We start from the raw sequence: 20,967 nt of genomic DNA, 5'->3' as shown, positions 1-20,967 counted from the left end.
GAAGTGGCTGGTGATGCCTCTTCACAGGAGCCTGCTGATCCCGGCTGCAGGTTACCTGAAAGGGCCATGGTCACACAGCAGAGAGAACTCCTGGTACACCTGAAGCCAACTTTACCAGCTCATCAGGTGAGCCAGATTGGCTCTTCCAGAGTCCCAGGATCTATTTCTGGCCTGGTGACCCAGTGTGGGGAGGAGAGATGAGAGAGAGAGAGAGAACGTGGACCAAGTAGAACTGTTTACTGCCCAGCTTGAAAAGACACCCTGGGAATGGGGTGGTGGACCAGTTTGGTCTGAGAGCTCAGAGGAGCTTAGGAAACGCAACACAGCATTAATTGCTGCAGCGGATCATCAATTACTGCCACAGTGCGTTAATTACCTAGATGGATCTGCAATAATGGTGGCAGCTGAGGTCACCATTTCAGGTGAGCAGAAGGTGGAGAAGGGTCCGGGCACACCAGGGATTTTTGGGTTTTTTCCCCTCGTTACTTGATGAGCCGAGCCCACTGGTGGGATGGCCGGGTCAAGGTCGGATTCGGGTGGACAACACCCCACTGAAAATAACCTTACATCAAGTCATGGCAGGAAAGAATCAGGAGGAACCCAGAGTCTTACTATCTGGCCAAGACCTTCTCTCTGGTGACAAGCAGGTGAATGTCATTGGGACTCTGAGGAGCACGTTTCTATGTGGTGATTAACCGGCAAAAGGTAGATCATATTTTTTCTGTCATATTTATTATATTTCTAGGAAAGATAGATATGGTTATGAGAGACAAGCAATTAATGGTTGGAAACAATGTGTTTCTTTAAAGTGGAAGCCAAATATAGTCCAGGCAGATGATCCTCAGCTGCTTGAATCTTGAGGAATCATTCTCCTTATGGTTGCCAAGTTGTTCAGTCTTCAGTAAAACAATCCTAGTATCAAAGCAGAATTGTTTTATATGTATTTGTAGATTTCTGGACAGAGCTAACTTTTATTATGTGCAGGCCAACAATCATTTATATTAAGAACTTGTTTAGTTGAACTAGAATTGTGAATAAGAAAAGTCATATTGGTGTTATTACTGAGTTTGGGGCCCTGCTAGATGGTGAATGTACACATAGTAATCTCTGCCCAAAAAGCTGATAATGTAAACAGATGAGACAAAGAATGAATGGAATACTAGTACTCTCAGTTGACAGATGAGGAACCGAGGCACAGATAGATTGAGGAGCTTGCCTAAGTGACCTGATCTCAAACTAGGGCTGTACAAAACTTTGGTAGCCAATTCAATTTGGAGGAGATTCAGCCTGATTTGGGAGCTGAATCTCCAAATCCGAATCAAATTGGGAGACCCATTAAAAGGTTTGAATTGAATCCGAAGCCTTCTAATCAATTCAGAAAGTATTCGGAGAGATTAAAAAATTCAGATAAGCTGATGAGAGGCAGCCAGGTGGTTGGAGGTTCTCTCGCAGCTCCTCTGGCTGTGCCTGCCTCTCCCTGGGCAGGGGGGAGCCACAGGAGAAGCCCCCATTGCTGCCCTGCCCGGCCCCATCCCCTGCCCAGCCCCAGCCTCCCAGCACTTAAAAAAAAGCCCCCACACTCACCGGCTGCAGCAGCGGCTGTGGAGGCTCTGGGGCCATGTGTCACAGCCCCCCACACAGCCTCCACTCCCTGATCTCCCTCCTTCCCCCTGCTCAGCCCCAACATCTGGACAATTAAAAAAAAAAAAAAAAAGGCTCACACACCCCAGCTCTGGCAGGGGCAATCAGGGCCTCTGGGCGTTCGTGGCAGAGCCCCCCCTGCAGCACAGGGCAGTGGGGATTACCCACCCTTGCTTGGCATCCATGCAGCAGCTGCACCATGACGCAGGTGCAGCACAGTTTGGCAGGGGGCTGGAGCTGCACGCTGTTTGGGAGCTGGGGCTGAGTGGTGCTGGACTCTGGCTGACTGCTGGAGCTGCCCCAGCACCCAGACAGCATGTGGCACCCTACTGAGCCACGCTGCACCCGTGCAATACGACAGCTGCTGTGCAGGTGCCAGGCAGGGGGGCAGGCAATCCACATTGCCCCCCACTGCCCCATGCTGCATGGGGGGGCTCTGTTATGAGCTCCCAGAGGCCCTGATCACCGCTGCCAGAGCTGGTGAGTACAGGGCTTTTTTTTTTAATTCCTAGGAGGCTGGGGTGGGGGAGGGGGACAATCGGAGATCAGGGACTGCATGGAGGAGCTCTGCCAGGAGACCCCGCAGCCGCTGCTGCATCTGGTGAGTGTGGGGCTTTTTTTTTTTTAAGTGCCTGGAGGCTAGGGCTGGGTAGGGCAGCCATGGGGGCTTTTCCTGTGGCTCCTTCTGCCCAGGGAGAGGCAGGCACAGCCAGAGCAGCCGCGAGAGAACTTGCAGCCACCCAGCTGTGCCTGCCTCTCCCTGGCCAATCCAAATCTCCAAATCAGCACTGAATCTATGATTCTGATTTGACTGAATCAAATGGGGACAGTGATTCGAATCACCGAATAGAATCACTGTCCTCTGAATCGGCCGAATCTTAACTGACAACTTCCCTATTCATACAGGCCTACCTCAAACCTCCAGTGTCACAGTCTCAGAGTTATGGGTTGATGATTGGTTATATTTTTGAAGCTAGTTTTGTAAAACTCTGATTTTTCCTTGCATTTCCATTGCACTTTTGCAAGGATTAAAGACCCAAAAGGCTTACACTTGTCAATTATCCCATGGAGAGTCTTCAGAAAGGAGCTAAACAGTGTCAAATTTTGCTTTATTTAAATAGCAAAAAGAAATTGAAATTTTAGAAACAAATTAGTTTCTGCTGTTTTGCCAATGTTCAAAAACTTAAAAAGAGAATATCAGAGCAATTTAAGTTAAAGGGTCTGTACAGTAAATCAGTGATGCATTTGAAGGCATTTGAAAGCATTTGAAGTTGTTAGGATCTGCTATTGCACACCATGCGTAGGGAAACAGAATGATATGTTACTAACCTCATATGGAAAAGCTTTAGTTGGAGGCAGCCAGTTCAAATTTGATTGTTTTTTTTCCTTTGAAGTTTCAGGTCTTGGCTCTGACAGCATACGTACATACAATGGAAGTGTGCAGGGATATAAATACTCACTGCTAGTACTCTTGGTAGCATGTATTCAATGTGCAACTATTTATGCTTGGCCATTTACTGCCATTGATATGTGTTTTGTGTATGAAAATTCCTGAATTACAGCAAAGATGAATTTATCCGTTCTACTAATCATCTCCCCTGTACCTAATTAATTGCAGTGAAGGCTACACACACACACAGGCACATTATTGGCACTGTATTTAAATACATCTTTAGTTATCCAGATTGCAGAGGTCTATGTCCATAATGGAGGAAATTAATTGCTCTGGGGATTATTTCATACAGAATGTATTGCTGACACTTTTGTCTATTTTAGTTTAATTAATTTTCTTATGTGACTGTCCCAAAACATTTACATCAGGCAGTTGAAAATTGTTTCCTTTCTAGAGCCACCTGACACAATAGTTCTTTGACATTCCCTTTGTCTGGGTACCCTTTTAATCCACCAGGGAAACATAGCAGCATGTTTTAGCATGGTTGGAAAGGTTCCATGAATAGGGTCACATGTAAGCATGGCTTTTCATAGATTTCATAGACATTAGGGCTGGAAGGGACCTCATGAGATCATCAGGTCCAGCCCCCTGCCCAAGGGCAGGAAGTCAGCTGGGGTTAAAGGATCCCAGCAAGATAAACGTCCAAATGTTTCTTGAAAGTGTCCAGAGTAGGTGCTTTCACCACCTCTGTGGGGAGTCTGTTCCAGGCCTTGGGGGCTCAGACAGTAAAGAAGTTTTTCCTTATGTCCAGCCTGGGGTGCTCTGGTGAACAGGTGTTCCCCCAGATCCTGATGCACAACCCTGATGTACTTATAGGCTGCCACCAAGTCACCCCTGAGTCTGTGCTTCTCCAGGCTGAAGAGTCCTATAGCTCACAGACTCTGTTTATAAGGCCTGCTTTCTTGCCCTCTGATTGTGCGTGTGGCTCTCCTCTGGACTCTTTCAAGCTTCTCCACATCCTTCCTCAAATGTGGAGCCCAGAATTGGATGCAGTACTCCAGCTGTGACTTCACCAAGGCCGAGTACAGTGGGAGGATGACATCCTGACGTCTTGCTCAATATGCATTGGTAGATGCAAGCCAGAGTTTTGTTCGCTTCACCAGCTGCAGTATTGCATTGGTGGCTTATATTCATCTTGTGGTCAATCATGACCCCCAAGTCTTTTTTGGTCATATTGCTAGTGAGTGTAGCATTGCCGAGCCTACAAGTGTAGCATTACCGAGCCTTTTATGTGGTGGGGGACCAGAACTCCAAAAGTGACCACAGGGTCTTCCTAATGTCAGCATGAGGGGCTGAAACTGTATGTGAAATCACAGGAACTTCAGCACCAGATAAAGAAAGTGTCATGACAATTCAGGAAGAGTGGTTAAGCATATAGCAGAGCACTTTCCTGAGTTATAACTTTAAAACAGATTGAAGCTGAATGAAATTTCTTGACATTTTGCTTAACTGGGGATATTTAAATTGTGGTTCAATCATTGATCAGAGTTGCATCTACAGTGCTTGAAGCAGTGTTTGCCTGAAGTTTGGAAGAGTACTTTCATTGGCACTAGAGCCAGTAGAATACTACAGGATGTTTTCTGGAACTTATTAGTTGGAACTGCTTAATTAAAACAATTTAAGTATTTCTCATGTCCTTATTTTGTTCACCTTGCCTGAATATGCCACTGAATAAGAACTACCCGTATTAATTGTGAAATCAAGGAATATGATGGGAGTGCTGTAAAAGGCAAAAGTCCCTAAAAAGCACCTTTGGAATTTTTAAAAATCACTGGAAAAAACTTGAATTCTGGCCGTCTAAGTATGGAAATGTTCCATGTGACCTGGGTGTTACAGCATCAAATTCTCATGCGTCTTTGCGCTCCTGTGGTCAGTTTCTAAACAGAAAAAAATAAATGGAATTTGTCAAATAAATAATTCATACAGATTTCTCAACAGCTTCTTATAAACTATATATACGTGTTGTGGGATATCCCAATAAACATCTTGGGTCAGTTAAACCGTGTGGGTGCAGTGTAAGCTGCATATGGTTTCTACCTACCATGCTGAAGTATCATGAAATTCCACAGCCTTGCCAAGGTGGCTGACATGCCTTTCATACAGATGGATTTACATATGCAGGAAGTCCTGCCAAGTGAGCTGGATGCACCTGCTATCCCTTATCAAATACATTAAGGAAACAGAAGGTTTATTTAGAATAAAATGACAATCTGGAGTTTTACTGAGGTAGGGAGAAAAACATACAATAGGCTTGTATGCTTACTGGCCAGGATATTTTCCATGCCCCCCTGGTCCTCACATTCCCTCCCTTTCTCTCTTCCCCCCAGAAAAATTATTAAACAAGAAGAGATAGTCCACAATCTTTTTTTATTTGAGAGAGCGGAGGAGTGGTTGCCTTTCTCCATTCTACAATTGGTGTGGCTTTAACCTGCTAAAAATAGTTGGGGAGGAAACAGGTAATGGACAAATGATTAATTATTTTAACATACAAGTTTCCTGTAAGCTCTGAATCATGAGTCAGGCTTTCCTTTGTAAATATCATATTTTCTCACATTTTATACCTTTAAAAAAAAGATGCTGGAAATTGGAGCACGTAGGAGTGGTTTTTTCTGCGTACTGGGCAAAAGTGCTCCTAGTCAGTTACTTACTGCAAGGAAATAGCTTTTTTATTTCTTGTGCCTTTCTAAACAAAGCCCATATTTTATTCCAGGGTGTGTTGTATACAAGAAAATACAATAATTTGCTATGGCAGTAAGGGGAGTTTTACTAGCTTTCTAGGGTGAGTGTTAGTCTTTTAAACTAAATTTAGAGAAACAAAACATAAGAATATAGTGACTGTGAGTTAACCTTCAGTAGATAGATTATACCAAACTGTGAACTAGAGTATCCTATCAGGTGCTGATCTACAGAGATATCCAACATTGTGGTGTGCCAGTAAAAAGGTATCATTACCAAATAGAGTTGTTAGGATGAGAGCTCTGATTGCATCCTAGAAACAGACTTGTCAGACTCCTCAAAGAAAGTAGTTTTTCTGCTTTGATTTCTAAGTCTTTTGCTGATCATCCTGATATCCATAATGCTGTAGGGTAAAAGAAACCCCAACTTTTCATCCCACAGAGAAAAGACTGTAGAAAGGGATTGATCAAGAATGCCTGTTGGGGAACACTGAGCTGTTATCTTGCGAGAGACAGCAGAAAGTCTTTATGACAGCCACAGCTTAAACTTTTAGCAATGTCATATGATGACTGGGCTTCTCACAACCCATAATAGGAAGAAAGAATATTAATGTCAGTGGCCTCTTCTTGGATTTCTGCTGCTAAAAGCTCATGTATACAGATGTGTACATTAGGTGTAAACTGTCCTTTTGGTTGCCATGTATGGCATTGTTCAGTTCTGGGCCTCAACCTTGTATGGACAAGTAAAGATAAATCAAACTAATGCTCTCTTCTCACTGTTTAAATGATGTTGCCCTCTATAAGAAAGGGACTGTTCTCTTGCAAGAATCATTGCTTTTAAATCTGTATATCTTTGGTAATCTTGCTCAACTAGGTGTGTAATGCCACTTCTTGGATTTAATCTCTATTTGGATGGTTGCTTAGTATTTGCAAGTTAATGGAGAGATGGAAGGATGTGTGTTGCAGGTGTATGATGATCATTGTCATTCATTGCTGATGAGTCTCAAGGGCTTATCTCTTTGGCTGGTGGTCAGAAGGGTGATTAAACTACATTTAAATACTTAATCCCAGCTGATGCATAGTAGCACAGCTTCAGTAAATTCAGTGATGATTTATGCAAAGTGTGTATCTAGCACTAATTCTTTTAGCTGAACCTACAGTACCTGGACCTACAACAGAATTTCACTATCATACTTAGCTGTGTGTATTTATAGACTCTCTACAGAGTAGTTTAATCTTGCATCTATTAACGGCATTTAAGGTTTAGTACCCTGTTAGTACTGTTGCTGCAGTTGCTTTGGTTGAACTTTTTCCATGTGCTATTGAGAAAGGAGTTATTTTTAAAAATTATTTTCTGTTGTTTCAGAGTCCCTTATTTTATTGCCAGAATCAACAAACTGTTCTGACTCAAACATATTTCATTATCTGTGAATATTAAACATTTTTGGCATGTACAGCAAGTACTCAGATATCTATTTACAGAGCTTATTTGGCTATTATATACAGTCTGACCTTGTCTGGAATGTCTTTTTGTATACTCTTTGTATCTTAATATGTGTGACTTGTTGAATTAACCACAACTATCCGTTTACCTTTATAAAATCAATGCTGGTATTAGTACCAATCAGGATACTCTCTGAATTGGAACACTCCATAAAAACATATTCTCTGTTATTAACCTAAGCAAATTAAGCTTTACCCAACAGATAAATGAAAGGTGATCTGTCATCTGGTCTCCAATTTGCAAACTTAAACTATTAAGTATGCCTTTGTAGAGTAAAGTATGTTTTCATAAAGCAAATAAACCTGTTTAAAAAACAAAAAGTCTGTAAAAGCTGTCTGGCAAGAAGGTTTGGCAGAGGCAGTTGAGTCAGGACAACCTGGGGCTTGTGAGGAAAGCATCTGTTTGAAGGGTGAGCAGCATTAACAGTTCTGTGAAACAACTGACCTGTATGCAGACCTTGAGTATGTTTCCCAAACAGCTATAATTTGCCTTTCAAAATGTTTTATCTTTCTTAACATTTCCCTGAGCTTTCCAAATATTTTCCCTCCTTCTGAAATGCTGATTTTTTTTCCTTTATGGACAATCAAGGCCTGATTCTCCTCACTTTTTTTTTAGCTGGAGTAACTCTAGTGACTGCAGAGAAGCATCTCTTGATTAGTGTCATAGTAAGAGGAAGGGAATCAGGCCCTTGAAAGGGTCTTCATGTATTTTGTTTTATTTTGATAGGCTTAACATGATAATGAATTCCTTTCCAGGAGCTGGAGGCTATGTTTTGTGATCCAAAATGGGCTGGCAAGACATGTATGCTTGTCAGTATACCTGGGTGAAATCTAGAGCCCCAAATATGGTATTAGGACTGAGCTGCTTATTTTTCTACCAGGGAGGCTATATTTAATGTTAGGCTGGACATGGCAGAAGTTTTCTTTCTCTGTGTTCTTGCAGAGTACAATTACTCCATGAACTTCTTATCACATGTACACAGCTGACACCAAGTCAGAGTTGTCATTTTGAATTACCTGGCTGTGGTCTGACCCTTGTGGTCTTTAACAGAGGTCATCTAATCCAACCTCCTTCCTGAAGCAGGATCATCCCTACCAAAACCATCCTATACAATCTATAATCTCAACTCTATATAAGATTGCCATCAACCCTGACACAGCACAGACCTATCACTGTAACCTGCCACAGGTAAAGCAGGGAAATGATGGCAGCCATCTTCTATGAAATGTTGTCAATATACACTTAGTAGTATATTGACCACCGCCAGGTAATTCAAAATGACAACTCTGACTTGGTGTCAGCTGTGTACATGTGATACTAAGTAGAGGGACATGCCTCTCACTAATGGGGAAGGCAGAAACCTCTATGGTTGATACCAATCTGACCATGCAGTAAAATTCCTTCCTGACTTCAAATATGGTGAGTGGTCTAATCCTGAGCAGAAGAGCAAGATCCTCTAGCCAGGAACCTCTGGCTTTGGTCCCAGCAGCAGCATTAGCACACTCCAGTTATAGACCCCAGCCTTAGCTGTAGCTAATAACCAAAGCCTTTGAGGAGACCGTAAAAGCACCCTGACACATGTAGCAGAAAGTGGGGTGGGGCACCCAGCAAAGGCCAGAAGTATGAGAATAGCAAAATATATGTGTAGCTATGCCAGGATCATCCTTGACCAGTGGTTGTCCAAACTCGTCTTGAACACCACCATTGATGGAAATGCCACAACTTTCCTAGGCAATCTATTAGACTGTCTCATTATTCTAACAGTAAATAAGCTTTTCTGGATGTCCAATCTAAATTTACTTTGCTGCAATTTCAAGCTATTGGTCCATATCCTTCTCTATACAGCAAGAGAGAAAAGGTGCTGGGGTTTTTTTTTATGGTAGTTCTTCAAACATTTGAAAATTGCTATCATGTTCCCTCTTAAGCAAGCTGAACATACCTAGCTCCTTTAGCCTCTCCTCATATGACTTGCCTTTCAAGCCCTTTATCATCTTTGTTGCCCACCTCTGGACTGTAAATTCTCCATGTCTTTTTAAAATGTGGAGCCCTGAACTGCAGACAGTATTCCAGTGAAGCCTAACTAGCACCAAACAGAGAGAGACTATCACCTCTTGTGTCTTGCACCGTAATGCTTCTGTTGATGCATCCCAAGAATGCATTCACTTTGTGTGGCTGCGCTGAGTGCAGTGCGTGCCCAGAAGAGGCATCATGTTAGTTTGATATGGCTCACACAACATCTGTATAGAGTGGGCACTTCAGTGGGGTGTTTTGATGGTTTTATCTGATAGCTGATTGAATCATAGTTCTTTTCACAGGCTGCAGCTTCCAGCTCATTTTATTTCCCATGCTTCTTGTATTTGAATACATGCGTTGGACATATTTTACATTTTTACCTACTTGCTTCTCTTCTGTGCCACTTGTTGCAGTCCTGCATCTCTCAGGCCCTTTTCCAGAGTTAAGTTGCTTCTTTGAGTCCTTTTCCCTCTGGACTATGTGCTTTGCTGTTGGAGGGTTTTGACCACCATCACCCATGGAAACGCTTTGAAAACCCTCCTTACTAGCTTGGGCAGATGATGCCTAAAGATGCTTTTCCCCATTCTCATCAGATGTATCCCATCTCTTGATAGTAGTCCTCCTCTGAAGAACATGTACAGGTGCACCATGTGTTGCACCTTTACACGACTGATGTATCTGTACCCACCAAGAACCTCCTTCAGTGGGTTGTGATATAGGGCAGATGTGGTAAGTTTTTAAAGCCCAGCCCATGCAAAGTCTTGACAGTCACCCACGCATTGTGCAGTTTTGCATTATCATGCTGGAGAAGAACACTGTGCTTGAGCTTTCCATGCTATTTGGTCTGAAAAGCTGGCTTCAGGGAGTTTTGGAGAACATGGCAGTATTGGTTTTTATCATGACTCCATGCTTTGTGAAGTGAATGAGGAATGATTTCATGCATTCCCCAAACAGAATGAGCAAGACCTTGCCAGAGGATATGTATGCAGAAGTTTTGGGGTGGTAGGAACAATGTGCATTTCCATTGCATGCTCTGCATTTTCATCTCAGAGTGATAATAATGGAGCCAGGTCTCTTCCCTAGTGACAGTATACAGTAGGATTCTCTCACCTTAAGCCTGTACACATTGCAGAAGTCCACCAGTTGTCATGTATGCACATCTGTCAGTTGCTTTGGTACCCAATGGGCACATGCTTTCCAGTAGTACATTTCCATGGAAAATGGCATGGATACTGCCAGCACTTATGTTTATGTTTGCCAGTAGTTCAGGAATGCTTAGTCATTTATTTGCATACACAACAAGGTTAACTTTGGTAATGTTGTCCTTCATCATGACTCTGTTGGTGGGGTCTGCTCAGGGTTCATCTTCTATGAACATGTGGCCAGTTTTGAACTTCACCTAGTCAGAGACTTTCATAGATTTTGTAGACATTAGGGCTGGAAGGGACCTCAGAAGATCATCAAGTCCAGCCCCCTGCCCCAGGAGCAGGAAGTCAGCAGAGGTCAAAGGATCCCATCAAGATAAACATCCACATTTCTCTTGAAGGCATTCAAAGTAGGTGCTTGAACCACCTCCGATGGCAGTCTGTTCCAGACCTTGGAGCCTCGGACAGTAAAGAAGTTCTTCTTTATGTCCAGCCTGAAATGGTCATGAAGGAGTTTGTGACCATTTGACCTTGCCATCCCCTGGGCTGCTCTGGTGAACAGACATTCCCCCAAATCCTGGTGAGCACCCCTTATAAACTTACAGGTAGCCACCAGATCACCCCCGAGCCTGCGCTTTTCCAGACTAAAGAGTCCCATGGCTCTGAGCCTCTCATAAGGTCTGTTTTCCTGACCTCTGATCATGTGCATGGCTCTCCTCTGCACTCTCTCAAGCTTCTCCACATCCTTTTTGAATTGTGGGGCCAAAACTGGATGCAGTACTCCAGTTGTGGCCTCACCAAGGCCAAATACAGCAGGAGAATGATGTCCTGTGATTTGCTTGAGAAGCATCTATGGATGCAAGCCAGCTTTTTGGTTGCTTTACTAGCCACAGCATCACATTGCAGGCTCCTGTTCACCTTGTGGTCAATGATGACCCCCAAGTCTCTTTCTTCCATAGTGCTAGCCAGCGTAGCACTGCCAAGCCTATAAGTACGCTACATGTTTTTCCTCCCAAGGTGGAGAACCTTGCATTTTTCACTGTTAAGTACCATCAGGTTCTCGTCTGCCCATTTGCTGAGCCTGTCCAGGTCAGCCTGAATCGTCCTCCTGTCTTCAGGCATGGATGCTTTGCCCCAAAGTTTGGCGTGATTGGCAAACTTGGCCAGTACACTTCTGACTCCAGTGTCCACATCATTGATGAAGATGTTGAACAATATGGGTCCAAGGACAGAGCCTTGGGGAACCCCACTGGTACAGGGCACCATGACGATTGACTTCCGTCAGTTACTACCCTCTGGGTCTGACCACGGAGCCAATTTCCCAGCCAGCGGATCGTGGTGGACCCGAGGCCACAATTGGCCAGTTTCACCAAGAGGTGATCATGGGATACCAGATCAAAGGCTTTTTTGAAGTCAGAATAGACATCATCAATCTCTTCTCTCTTGTCCAGGTGATTGGTCACCTGGTTGTAAAAGGAAATGAGATTGGTCAAGCAATAAACCCATGCTGGCTATCCCTTAGGATGTTGGTGTCGGCCAGTCTGTTAGGGATGGCCCTTTTAATAAACTTTTCTAAGATCTTCCCTGGGATAAAAGTCAGGCTGCTGGGCCTACAGTTTGCGAGATCCACTTTCCTCCCTTTTTTGAAGATAGGCCCTACATTGGCTTTCTTCCAGTCTTTGGGTACTACACCAGAGCACCAGGAGTTCTCAAAGATCTGTGCTAGAGGCTGGGCTATGATGCTCACCAGCTCCTTGAGTACCCTGGGGTGTAGATTGTCAGGGCCAGCTGACTTGAAGGTATGCAGCTTCTCAAGGTGTTCCTTCATGAGGTTAGCATTGATGGAGGGCAGCATTGATCTCTCTCACCCAGACCTCCCTGTCCCATAGCATCCCATGGGACCGATGAAAAAACGAGGCAAAGTACCCATTTAATAGGTTGGCTTTTTCTTGAGCTTCAGTTGTCAGTTGTCCCATTTGGTTCAGTAGGGGTCCAATGTTGCCCTTGCTTTTCCTCTGGCTCCCCACATATCTGAAAATGGATTTTTTATTGTCCTTGATGCTTAAAGCTAGTTGGAGTTCAGTTGCAGCCTTGGCTTTCCTGGTTTGCTTCCTGCAGGACCGGACCAGTGCAGATCCCAGCCAGCCAGTGGATCATGGGGAAGTTGAGGCCACATTTGGTGAGTTTTGCCAAGAGGTGATCATGGGATACCAGATTGAAGGCTTTTTTGAAGTTAAGATATATGACGTCAATCTCTTCTCCCTTGTCCAGGTGATAGGTCACCTGGTCCTAAAAGGAAATAAGATTGGTCAAGCAAGACCTACCCGCAACAATCTCATGCTGGCTATCCCTCAGAATGCTGCCATTGGCCAGTCTGTTAAGAATGGTCTCTTTGATAATCTTTTCTAAGACCTTCCCTGGGATAGAGGTCAGGCTGATGGGCCTGTAGTTTGCCGTATCCACTATCCTCCCTTTCTTGAAGATAGACACCACATTGGCCTGCTTCCAGTCTTCAGGCAGTGCATTTTCTGTTGAGCCATACAGATCTCACCACATTGTGCCACATTCCAACAGTAAATTTCACTAGGCATCACACCTTCAGCCCACAAAAAATAAATGCCAGATGCTGAATGCTGTTCTTTGGTGTATGCTGACAGCTGCAGAGCCATGTTTTATGTGCTCACTAGTGTCATATTTTTGTGCAATGCAAAATGGATGGGTGTGTTTGAGAATGCCATTGCCAATGTTCCCCACTGCTGGTTATTTTCGTACTGCATTACAGACATATAGCATGGGCAGTCATTTTTCCATTATTTTCTGAAACATCCTTGTAGAAACTATTTTGTGTAATAAACATAGTAGTAGTTCAGAGTCTGACTCCTTGTTTCATTTCCCCATCTAGTAAAACAGGAAAAACAGGCAATAATTATTAGGGGTGTGCAACGCAGACTCGATTTGATTTGATTTGGCCCGAATTGGGGACAATGATTCGATTTGTTGATTCGGATCACTGTCACTTATTGAAATCAGTATAATCCGAATTTGAAAATTGGATGCTAAATCAGAGAATCAGCGATTCGGACATAGACACAGCTTTAAATGTTTTTTCTATATACCTCGAGGTACTAGCGCAGCTTGTGAACACTGCGATGCTGGGGTGGATGGAGCATCCCCACACGAGTGGGGGGGGGGCTCTCCACATGCGCCGCGATGAACCCATAACTGGACCAGAAGTACTTCTGGGTCCACTTCTGGGTCTGCTGGAGGGCATGTGGGTGGGGACTGTGCCCCCCTGGCTCAACGATTGGCCACAGGGGGACCCTGGGATGCCCCCCCGACCCAGGTGGCACCAGTCACTGAGCCGGGGGGGGGGGGGGGGCACACACTCTTCAGCAGACCCAGAAGTGCTTCTGGTCCACTTCTGGAACTGCTGCTGAGCATGCTGGGAGCCCTCCGCACTTCTGTGGGACACTCCATGCACCCTAGCATTGCAGCACTCACGAGCTGCCTAATACCTAAAGTTATGTAGAAAAAACATTTAAAGCTGTATCTATGTCCAAATCGCCGAATCTTTCCGAATCAATTCAGAGGGTTCCAGTTCAATTCGGAGAGATTAAGGGGTCCTCTGATTCGTTTCAGATTTGGAAATTCAGCCACTAAATTGGGCTGAATCTCTGCCGAATTGAATCAGGGACTGAAGCTTCACACAGCCCTAATAACTATTCACATTTGACTAGTACCACCTTCTGAAATCCAGGGTCCATTCAGACCATGTTCATTATTGCCAACATGTGTCTGAAACTTGGAAAGGTATAGACCCTTTTTAAGAAATAAAATCAGCACACCATTATGACATACATGTATCAAATGTCCTAGCTATTTTTAGAATATGTGTTGTGTAGATACTGTATAGCTGACCTAGTACACCCAGAACTCTTTGACTTCAAAAGTGTCTTAATTTGGGGAAAGGTTGACCAGGGGTTCAGTATGATATTTCTACAGTCTATTGCTACCTTATGCCTTTGCCCCTGTTCCTTAAGATTGTCAAAGTATGCAAAGTCTATTAAAGGAATCCGAAGGGAATTTCTTCCTCTGCTGCAAGTACAGCATTCTTAAAGGATGAAGTAATCCACATTTTTTTCTTCAGAGATTACATCCTGTCTCTGAGAAGCTTTTTGGTTCATGCTGACGACAAAATGTTGGCAGAATAACACACTGTATCAGCTGTCATTTAAATGTTGTTTATAAAACATGTTTATGGACTCTCTAATGGAGCAACAACTTGTAATACATTTACAAAACCAGAAACTAACCTGTCTTTGAATGTGTTTCCTCTATAAACAGAGCTGCCTGGATAAAGGACAGTTGCTTTTTATAGCTGCTTGCTTATTAGAAGTAGAGGCAGTATCATGGTAACACACAGAGGCCCACGTGAAGGATTAGGACCCATTTGTACTAGACCGCATTTAAAAAGTGATAGAGTAAGGAGTAATTGCTGTCTTCACACATGCATATTCATGTACTTGCATATGATTTTTTTTCTGTGCATGTACAAAGTTACATTATATACATACGTGTGTATATAAGTACACTAATGACTAATGCTTTTGGAAGCTTTAATTTCTGGATGCCAAACTTTAAAACTTTTTAAAGAAAAGGTTGAATGTGTACCTTCTGAAAATCAGACCTCTCTTAAGTAAAGTAAAACAGCTTCATTCTTTGTAATTTTGGGGAGATGTTCAGGAAAGGTTACACACTGAAAAATGCAAGCAAGTGCTTTAGAAAACGTTTACTGGTTTTTACCTCTCTGCTTGGACATATTTATGGTGGTATAATCATCCTTTACCTAAATGTAAGCGAAGAGAGGACAAATTAGGGGGAAAAAACTGGACGTTGTACTAGTGTAGATGGTGTCTGTCTTCAACACCTAATGCTGAGATGCTGTGTTAGCACTTAGTGCGTGCTTTTGTGCTGAATAGCCACATTTCTGTCCACTTTGGATCATGATATAATTTCATTTGAGGTATAAAATGAAGGTAACTTCCACCAGTCATGTAATTTATTCAGGCCTTCTGATGCCCTTGGCCATTCACCTTTTACTTGAAGCTGATTGGCTTTTCAAATCAGTTTGGAAATAAAACTAGGAAATAATAAATATATTTCATTAGTCTTAGGGCCTTGTTACATGATAATTTTGAGTGGCTTCTTGAGTTCTTAACACCTGGATTTGTCACACTTATTTGGGGAGCTCAAATTTACTCCACTCCAGGGCAGGATTATCTCTGATCCATGTTATGGAACTTGCGTTACAGTAACGTGTAACCACTCTAGGCTACAATTTAGTGTAAATATCCCACCACATCACCTCCTCCTGCTGGCCTGGATTGGGACCACTACTTCCCTCCCAGCACCCCAACTCCCTACTCACTGCCCCTGTCCCTTCCCCTACCTTCTCCCCTGCTTACTTGTGACTGCCTGTACTGGCTTTCCCAGGGGAGCAGGCTGTGAAGGGTTAATCTGCCTGACTAGCCACCATTGCTGGTGCTCTTTGAGCCCACTCGGCCCAAAGAAGAGCAGTAGTTTTGATAGTGGCAGGAGCACTGGGCAGGCAAGTTAATCCTGCCTTGCCTGCCTCCCTGGGACAGACAGGATAGGCAGCTACAAGTGGGGTGTGGGCAGCCTTGGGGGCAGGAGAAGGAAATGGGGGAGACCCAGGGGGCTGGAGAAGAAGCCCAGAATACAGGGAAGGGGAGGGCGGGGAGGGATTCTTACCATTCAGTCCTCTAGGCTTCTACTGGCCTCAACGTGCAACTGCTCCAAATTAGCACTAAATCATATAATGATCCAAAGGCTAAGTGCAGGCAGTCAAAAAGTCTGAGGCTGAATTGATTCAGTCTTTGAAAGTTAGTCTAAGCTGCAAACAATGAACCAATACGCAAATGAACAGACATTCACTTTTGATTTAGGAAATGCAGTCACATGCCTGCAGTGGCTCAAGCCAGAAGCTGGGGGCACTACAGCATGGCTCTCTGGCATATGCCTAGCATGGGCTGTATGTTTGCTTTGTGTTCCTGCTGCCCCCAAGGTCTCTGGGATTTGTAGTCCAGACTTACAACAGCACGACTCTGCAGGGTTGCTTATCATTTCCTCTTCCTGCTTCCAGGTGCCTCTGAGAGTTGTAATCCAGAGTCTCAGGCAGCAGTAAGTAAGCAGGGCAGGGTAGGACAGCTCTATACTTGGGGGAAAGGAAGTTTAACCCCTCTCCCTGGTCCCAGACCCTAGCTGGGGTTTGCCTGGGGATGGGGGACTGTTTGGTTCTTAAGAGCTTTAAATGAGCACACATTTCATATCCCAGATATCCATGGTCAGAATCAAGTCCCATCAGTACCCTATTTTTCCTTTTATTTATCTCTCAGGTGTGAGATTTCCCCCTGTGCACTCTGTGATCTGCTTATATGAAATTTAAATTGCGTAATCTTTCAGAAAACACTAAAGCTGAGACTGCAGAATCTCCTCTTTCTCTTCTCATCTCCCTTGTAAGAATTTGCCTCCATCTATTCTACCTTGAGTAATTCAAACTAATAGGAGACAAGAGTAGTTGCTCAAAAGATCTTGGTGTATGGCTATTTTGGACTCGATTGCAAAATTCAGATTGGTATGAAACTAGTCCAAGCATTAAAGTTCAAAGAAAACAGATGTCAGAATACTTTGTGAATCGCTTGCATGCAATAAATAATGAAAACTAGTTCCAGGTGATTTGGACAAACAGAGAACACCACAGCCTTGATTTTCAAGTACTCACTAAGAGAAATGTTAACTATTTTGATATTTATTTTCCTTGCTGTATTTGGTGGGATTCATATGTTTATCTCCCCATCTATAACATCAGGAGAAGAATGGGGTTAGTTGGTCAGGGTGGCAAAGAAGGCATTTCAAGGAGAACTCCATATAAAGATGACTTTTTTTATATGAAAGTCTAGTAAAATATATCATGTTCACCCAAAGAACCTTGCCTGCCTATAAAGAAGAAAGGCATTCATCTGTCTGGAATAAAAAGTAGCAGGAGAGATTATTTTAAATCTGGTTAAATATGGTTTAGGCATTTTTTTTGTATGACCAAGATTTCAGAAAGCGATTGGTTAAAGTGTTTGTTTGTGATGTGTTGTAGTTCTTGCTCATTGAAAATGTAGTAGTCACAAAATTATCGTGTAGTACTTTCGGCAAGAAAACTGTTTGCTAAATGGGCCTTCTAAGGAAGGGCTGCTTCTTTATCATGCTGAGATTTTCTGAGAAGTTTTGCTGATATTCTGTTGTGCTGTAAGTTTTATTTCATTCTAGTGGATTTTGTTCAGAACATTTGCACAGGCTACAACTACATAATATACACTGTGGACCTGAGAGTGTGACAGAATATGTCATTATCCTGGATGAAAGTTTAGGTTGACATTTATCAAGTTTTGAAATACGTGACACTTCTTTTGATGTCTTAATGTTTTGAATAAGCTGGTGAAATTCTGTATTTACCTTAATCCAAGATGACTTTGAATTTAAGATGACTCCCAATAATTAAATTCCATACATTAAAAATTATAAATGTACTATAGTTTTCAATGTATAGAATCATATTGGTGGAAGATTATCTTAAATTCATGCCTCCCTCTACCGTCCTTGTCCCTGACCCTATCCCTATCCCTATATCCCCTCTTGCTTGTTTCCCCCTCATCTGTGCTCCCTGTTGCCTGACCCCCCCCCCACTCCCTCTCTACCCCACCTCTGCTCCCCCTGCAGCCTGTCCTTTCACTCCTTGGCCCTGTGCCTGCCTCCACACCCTGTTCTCCCTTGAAGTTTCCCCCCTGTTCTCCCATGCCTGTAAATATGGAATTGATGCTGTAAGTTAGCATTATCTTCTTTATTATTACTTATGATAAAAGTAAAATATATTTTGTGACTGGCTGGGATACAATTACAAAGATTTGCAAGGCCATACTGATTTTCACTCCTACACATAAGTTGCCTGAAACACCAAAGAGTAACTGCTGTAACGGGGTTGTGACACAACAACAACAACAACAACAACACTATAAATCAGTGGTTCTCAGTCTTTTTACACTCAGGGCACCCCTCGATAGGGGAAGCTCTTAGCTTCCACTACATAAAACTAACAGGGCAATTCTTCTGTTGCAAAGAACTCAGAGGGCATTTATATACCTACTTTTTCACACTGTGAAGCACTGGAGATTAGGTGCATCAGAGTAGACTTGATTAATCAAGTCTTCTCTGCATGCGAGCTGACACATACTGCGCTGTGCTGCTTGCGGTTGTATAAGTGGCGAAATGTGCGCTAGCGTGGAGAAAATGGCAGCAGTGCACTTTTGAACTGCTGCCATTTTCTGCATGCTGATGCATATTTCACTGCTTATACAACTGTATGCATCGCAGTGCCAGGTGCTTTTCAAAGCACCCAGCGCTGCAGCACATGCATGTATAAAAATGCCCAGAAAGACCACAACAGTTAAGAATGCTTTTGACACTATAGATTCCTGTTTGAAGTCCCTGGGTTATATTGTTAATCATGTGTAGGTATTTTCATATATAACGGTGCTAATAATTTGTTACACCCCTCATTACACATGAAAGGATCTTGCAGTACTCTTGCAGTGTTTGTCAACCCGTGGGTCACAAGAATTTATGAAAGGGTTGTGAACAAACTTCAAAAATGGATTCTCCTTTAGGGAAGAAAAATGTGGGAAACCGTGGTTTTTCCCTTGCAGGCTGGCAGAGTTCCAGTCTGCAAGAGACTTCCTGGGGGCCCCCATGCCCTCCACACACCCCTGCCACCTCACATACCCACCCCATGCCCCATTCATTTGGGGGTCTGGGACATTGGGTCAGGAGTGAGGGGCACCGGCAAGGCCAGGGGGTTGTATTCTACTTAACCTATTTGCTGGGTCAGGACTGGCCATCGGAGTTTACAAATGGGTCCTGGTACAAAAAAAGGTTGAGAACCACTGCTCTAGGGTGCTGCATCACTGTAGTTGAGAGTCAGTGTTGTAAATAGTAACTGTACGCTCCTCACAATCTTAATTGTGCTTTCAGGTTGCTCAGGACAAAGGAAACTGCTCTTTTCAGAAAAACCCTAATCCGTGCATCATCCCTCAGGAGAATGACAACATTTTTCATACAATATTTGCTTTTTTTACGAAGTCTGGCAGAAAAGTTCTGGTAAGAAATTATACCTGTCTAAAATTTTAAAATCAAAAGGTTTGTATATTATAAATGTTTTCTCAAATGGAAACGTGAAAAACTCCACTAGGTTTTTCTTTACAGAGTAACTGAAGTAAATTTGGCATTTTATTATGGCACTGCTAGAGCCTTAGAAACAGAATTGGAGGGGACCACCCAACTTATCAAACACAGTCCCTTATTATCATAGGCAACCTTATCCTATGATCCCTTTCATAAACTGATCAAAATCCATCTCAAAACCAGTTGGTTTTTTTGCACCCACTTTTATGGAAGTCTGTTCTGAAACCTCATTTCTCTGACAGTTAGAAACTTTCTTCTAGTTTTTAGCCCAGATTTATTCATGGCCACTTAATATCTATTTTCATTTTTGTGTCGACGTTGGCCTTTGATTAAATGGTTCTTTTCCTTCTCTAGTAGGAGAGAGAAGAACTAGTTATAGAATCAAAGAAATGTGGGACTGGAAGGGACTTCAGGAGGTCATCTAGTCCAACCCCCTGTTTAAAGCAGAATCATCTCTATCCAAACTATCCTATATGAGTGTTTTATAAACTAGTCTTAAGATTACACAAACAGGCCTATTGCACAACTATCAGGCACATCGGCCAAAAATGCTGAGGACACCCTCCCCTGCCCCATGTAATATTGGAGCATGAGGGCACTGTCAGTGGCCTGCTACTGCAAGGGCAGGAAGTGGTTCTTAAAAAAAAATCACTTGAGAGACCCAATGAGGAGGACCTACTCTAAGTTACAGAGGAACATATTTCATAGATTTCATAGACATTTGTGCTGGAAAGGACCCTGGAGGATCATCAAGTCCAGCCCCCTGCCCTAGGGGCAGGAAGTCAGCTGGGATCATAGGATCCCAGCAAGATAAGCATCCAAATACGTGTTGAAGGCGTTCAAAGTGGGTGCTTGAACCACCTCCGGTGGCAGTCTATTCCAAACCTTGGGGGCTTGGGCAGTAAAGAAGTTCTTTCTTATGTCCAGCCTGAATCGGTCGCGGTGGAGTTTATGACCGTTCGATCTTGTCATCCCTTGGGATGCTCTGGTGAACAGACATCCCCCCAGATCCTGATGAGCACTCCTGATAAACTTATAAGTGGACACCAGATCACCCCTGAGCCTGTGCTTTTCCAGGCTGAAGAGCCTCATGGCTCTCAGCCTCTTATCATAAGGTCTGCTTTCCTGACCTCTGATCATGTGTGTGGCTCTTCTCTGGACTTCTTAGCCTTCATATTGCTAGGCTGAAGAAACCACACACTTTTAAATTCTCATTTGTAGCCTACAGTT

At 43.3% G+C, this 20,967-nt stretch overlaps 1 protein-coding gene across 1 annotated transcript in view; it reads left to right on the top strand.

Annotated features, from left to right (window-relative positions):
• Positions 1–20,967, top strand: part of ITGA9 (integrin subunit alpha 9) — a 354,975-nt gene that overhangs the window by 288,642 nt on the left and 45,366 nt on the right. Inside the window, exon 24 of the mRNA XM_090050256.1 lies at positions 19,528–19,653. Coding sequence (XP_089906382.1) covers positions 19,528–19,653 — 126 coding nt within the window. The remainder of the gene's footprint in view (positions 1–19,527; positions 19,654–20,967) is intronic.

This window comes from Crocodylus siamensis, chromosome 5 (genome assembly GCF_052110815.1).
Source record: "Crocodylus siamensis isolate JL-2025a chromosome 5, ASM5211081v1, whole genome shotgun sequence".
In the NCBI taxonomy this organism is placed as follows: domain Eukaryota; kingdom Metazoa; phylum Chordata; order Crocodylia; family Crocodylidae; genus Crocodylus; species Crocodylus siamensis.
This window is presented reverse-complemented; position numbering and strand designations above follow the sequence as displayed.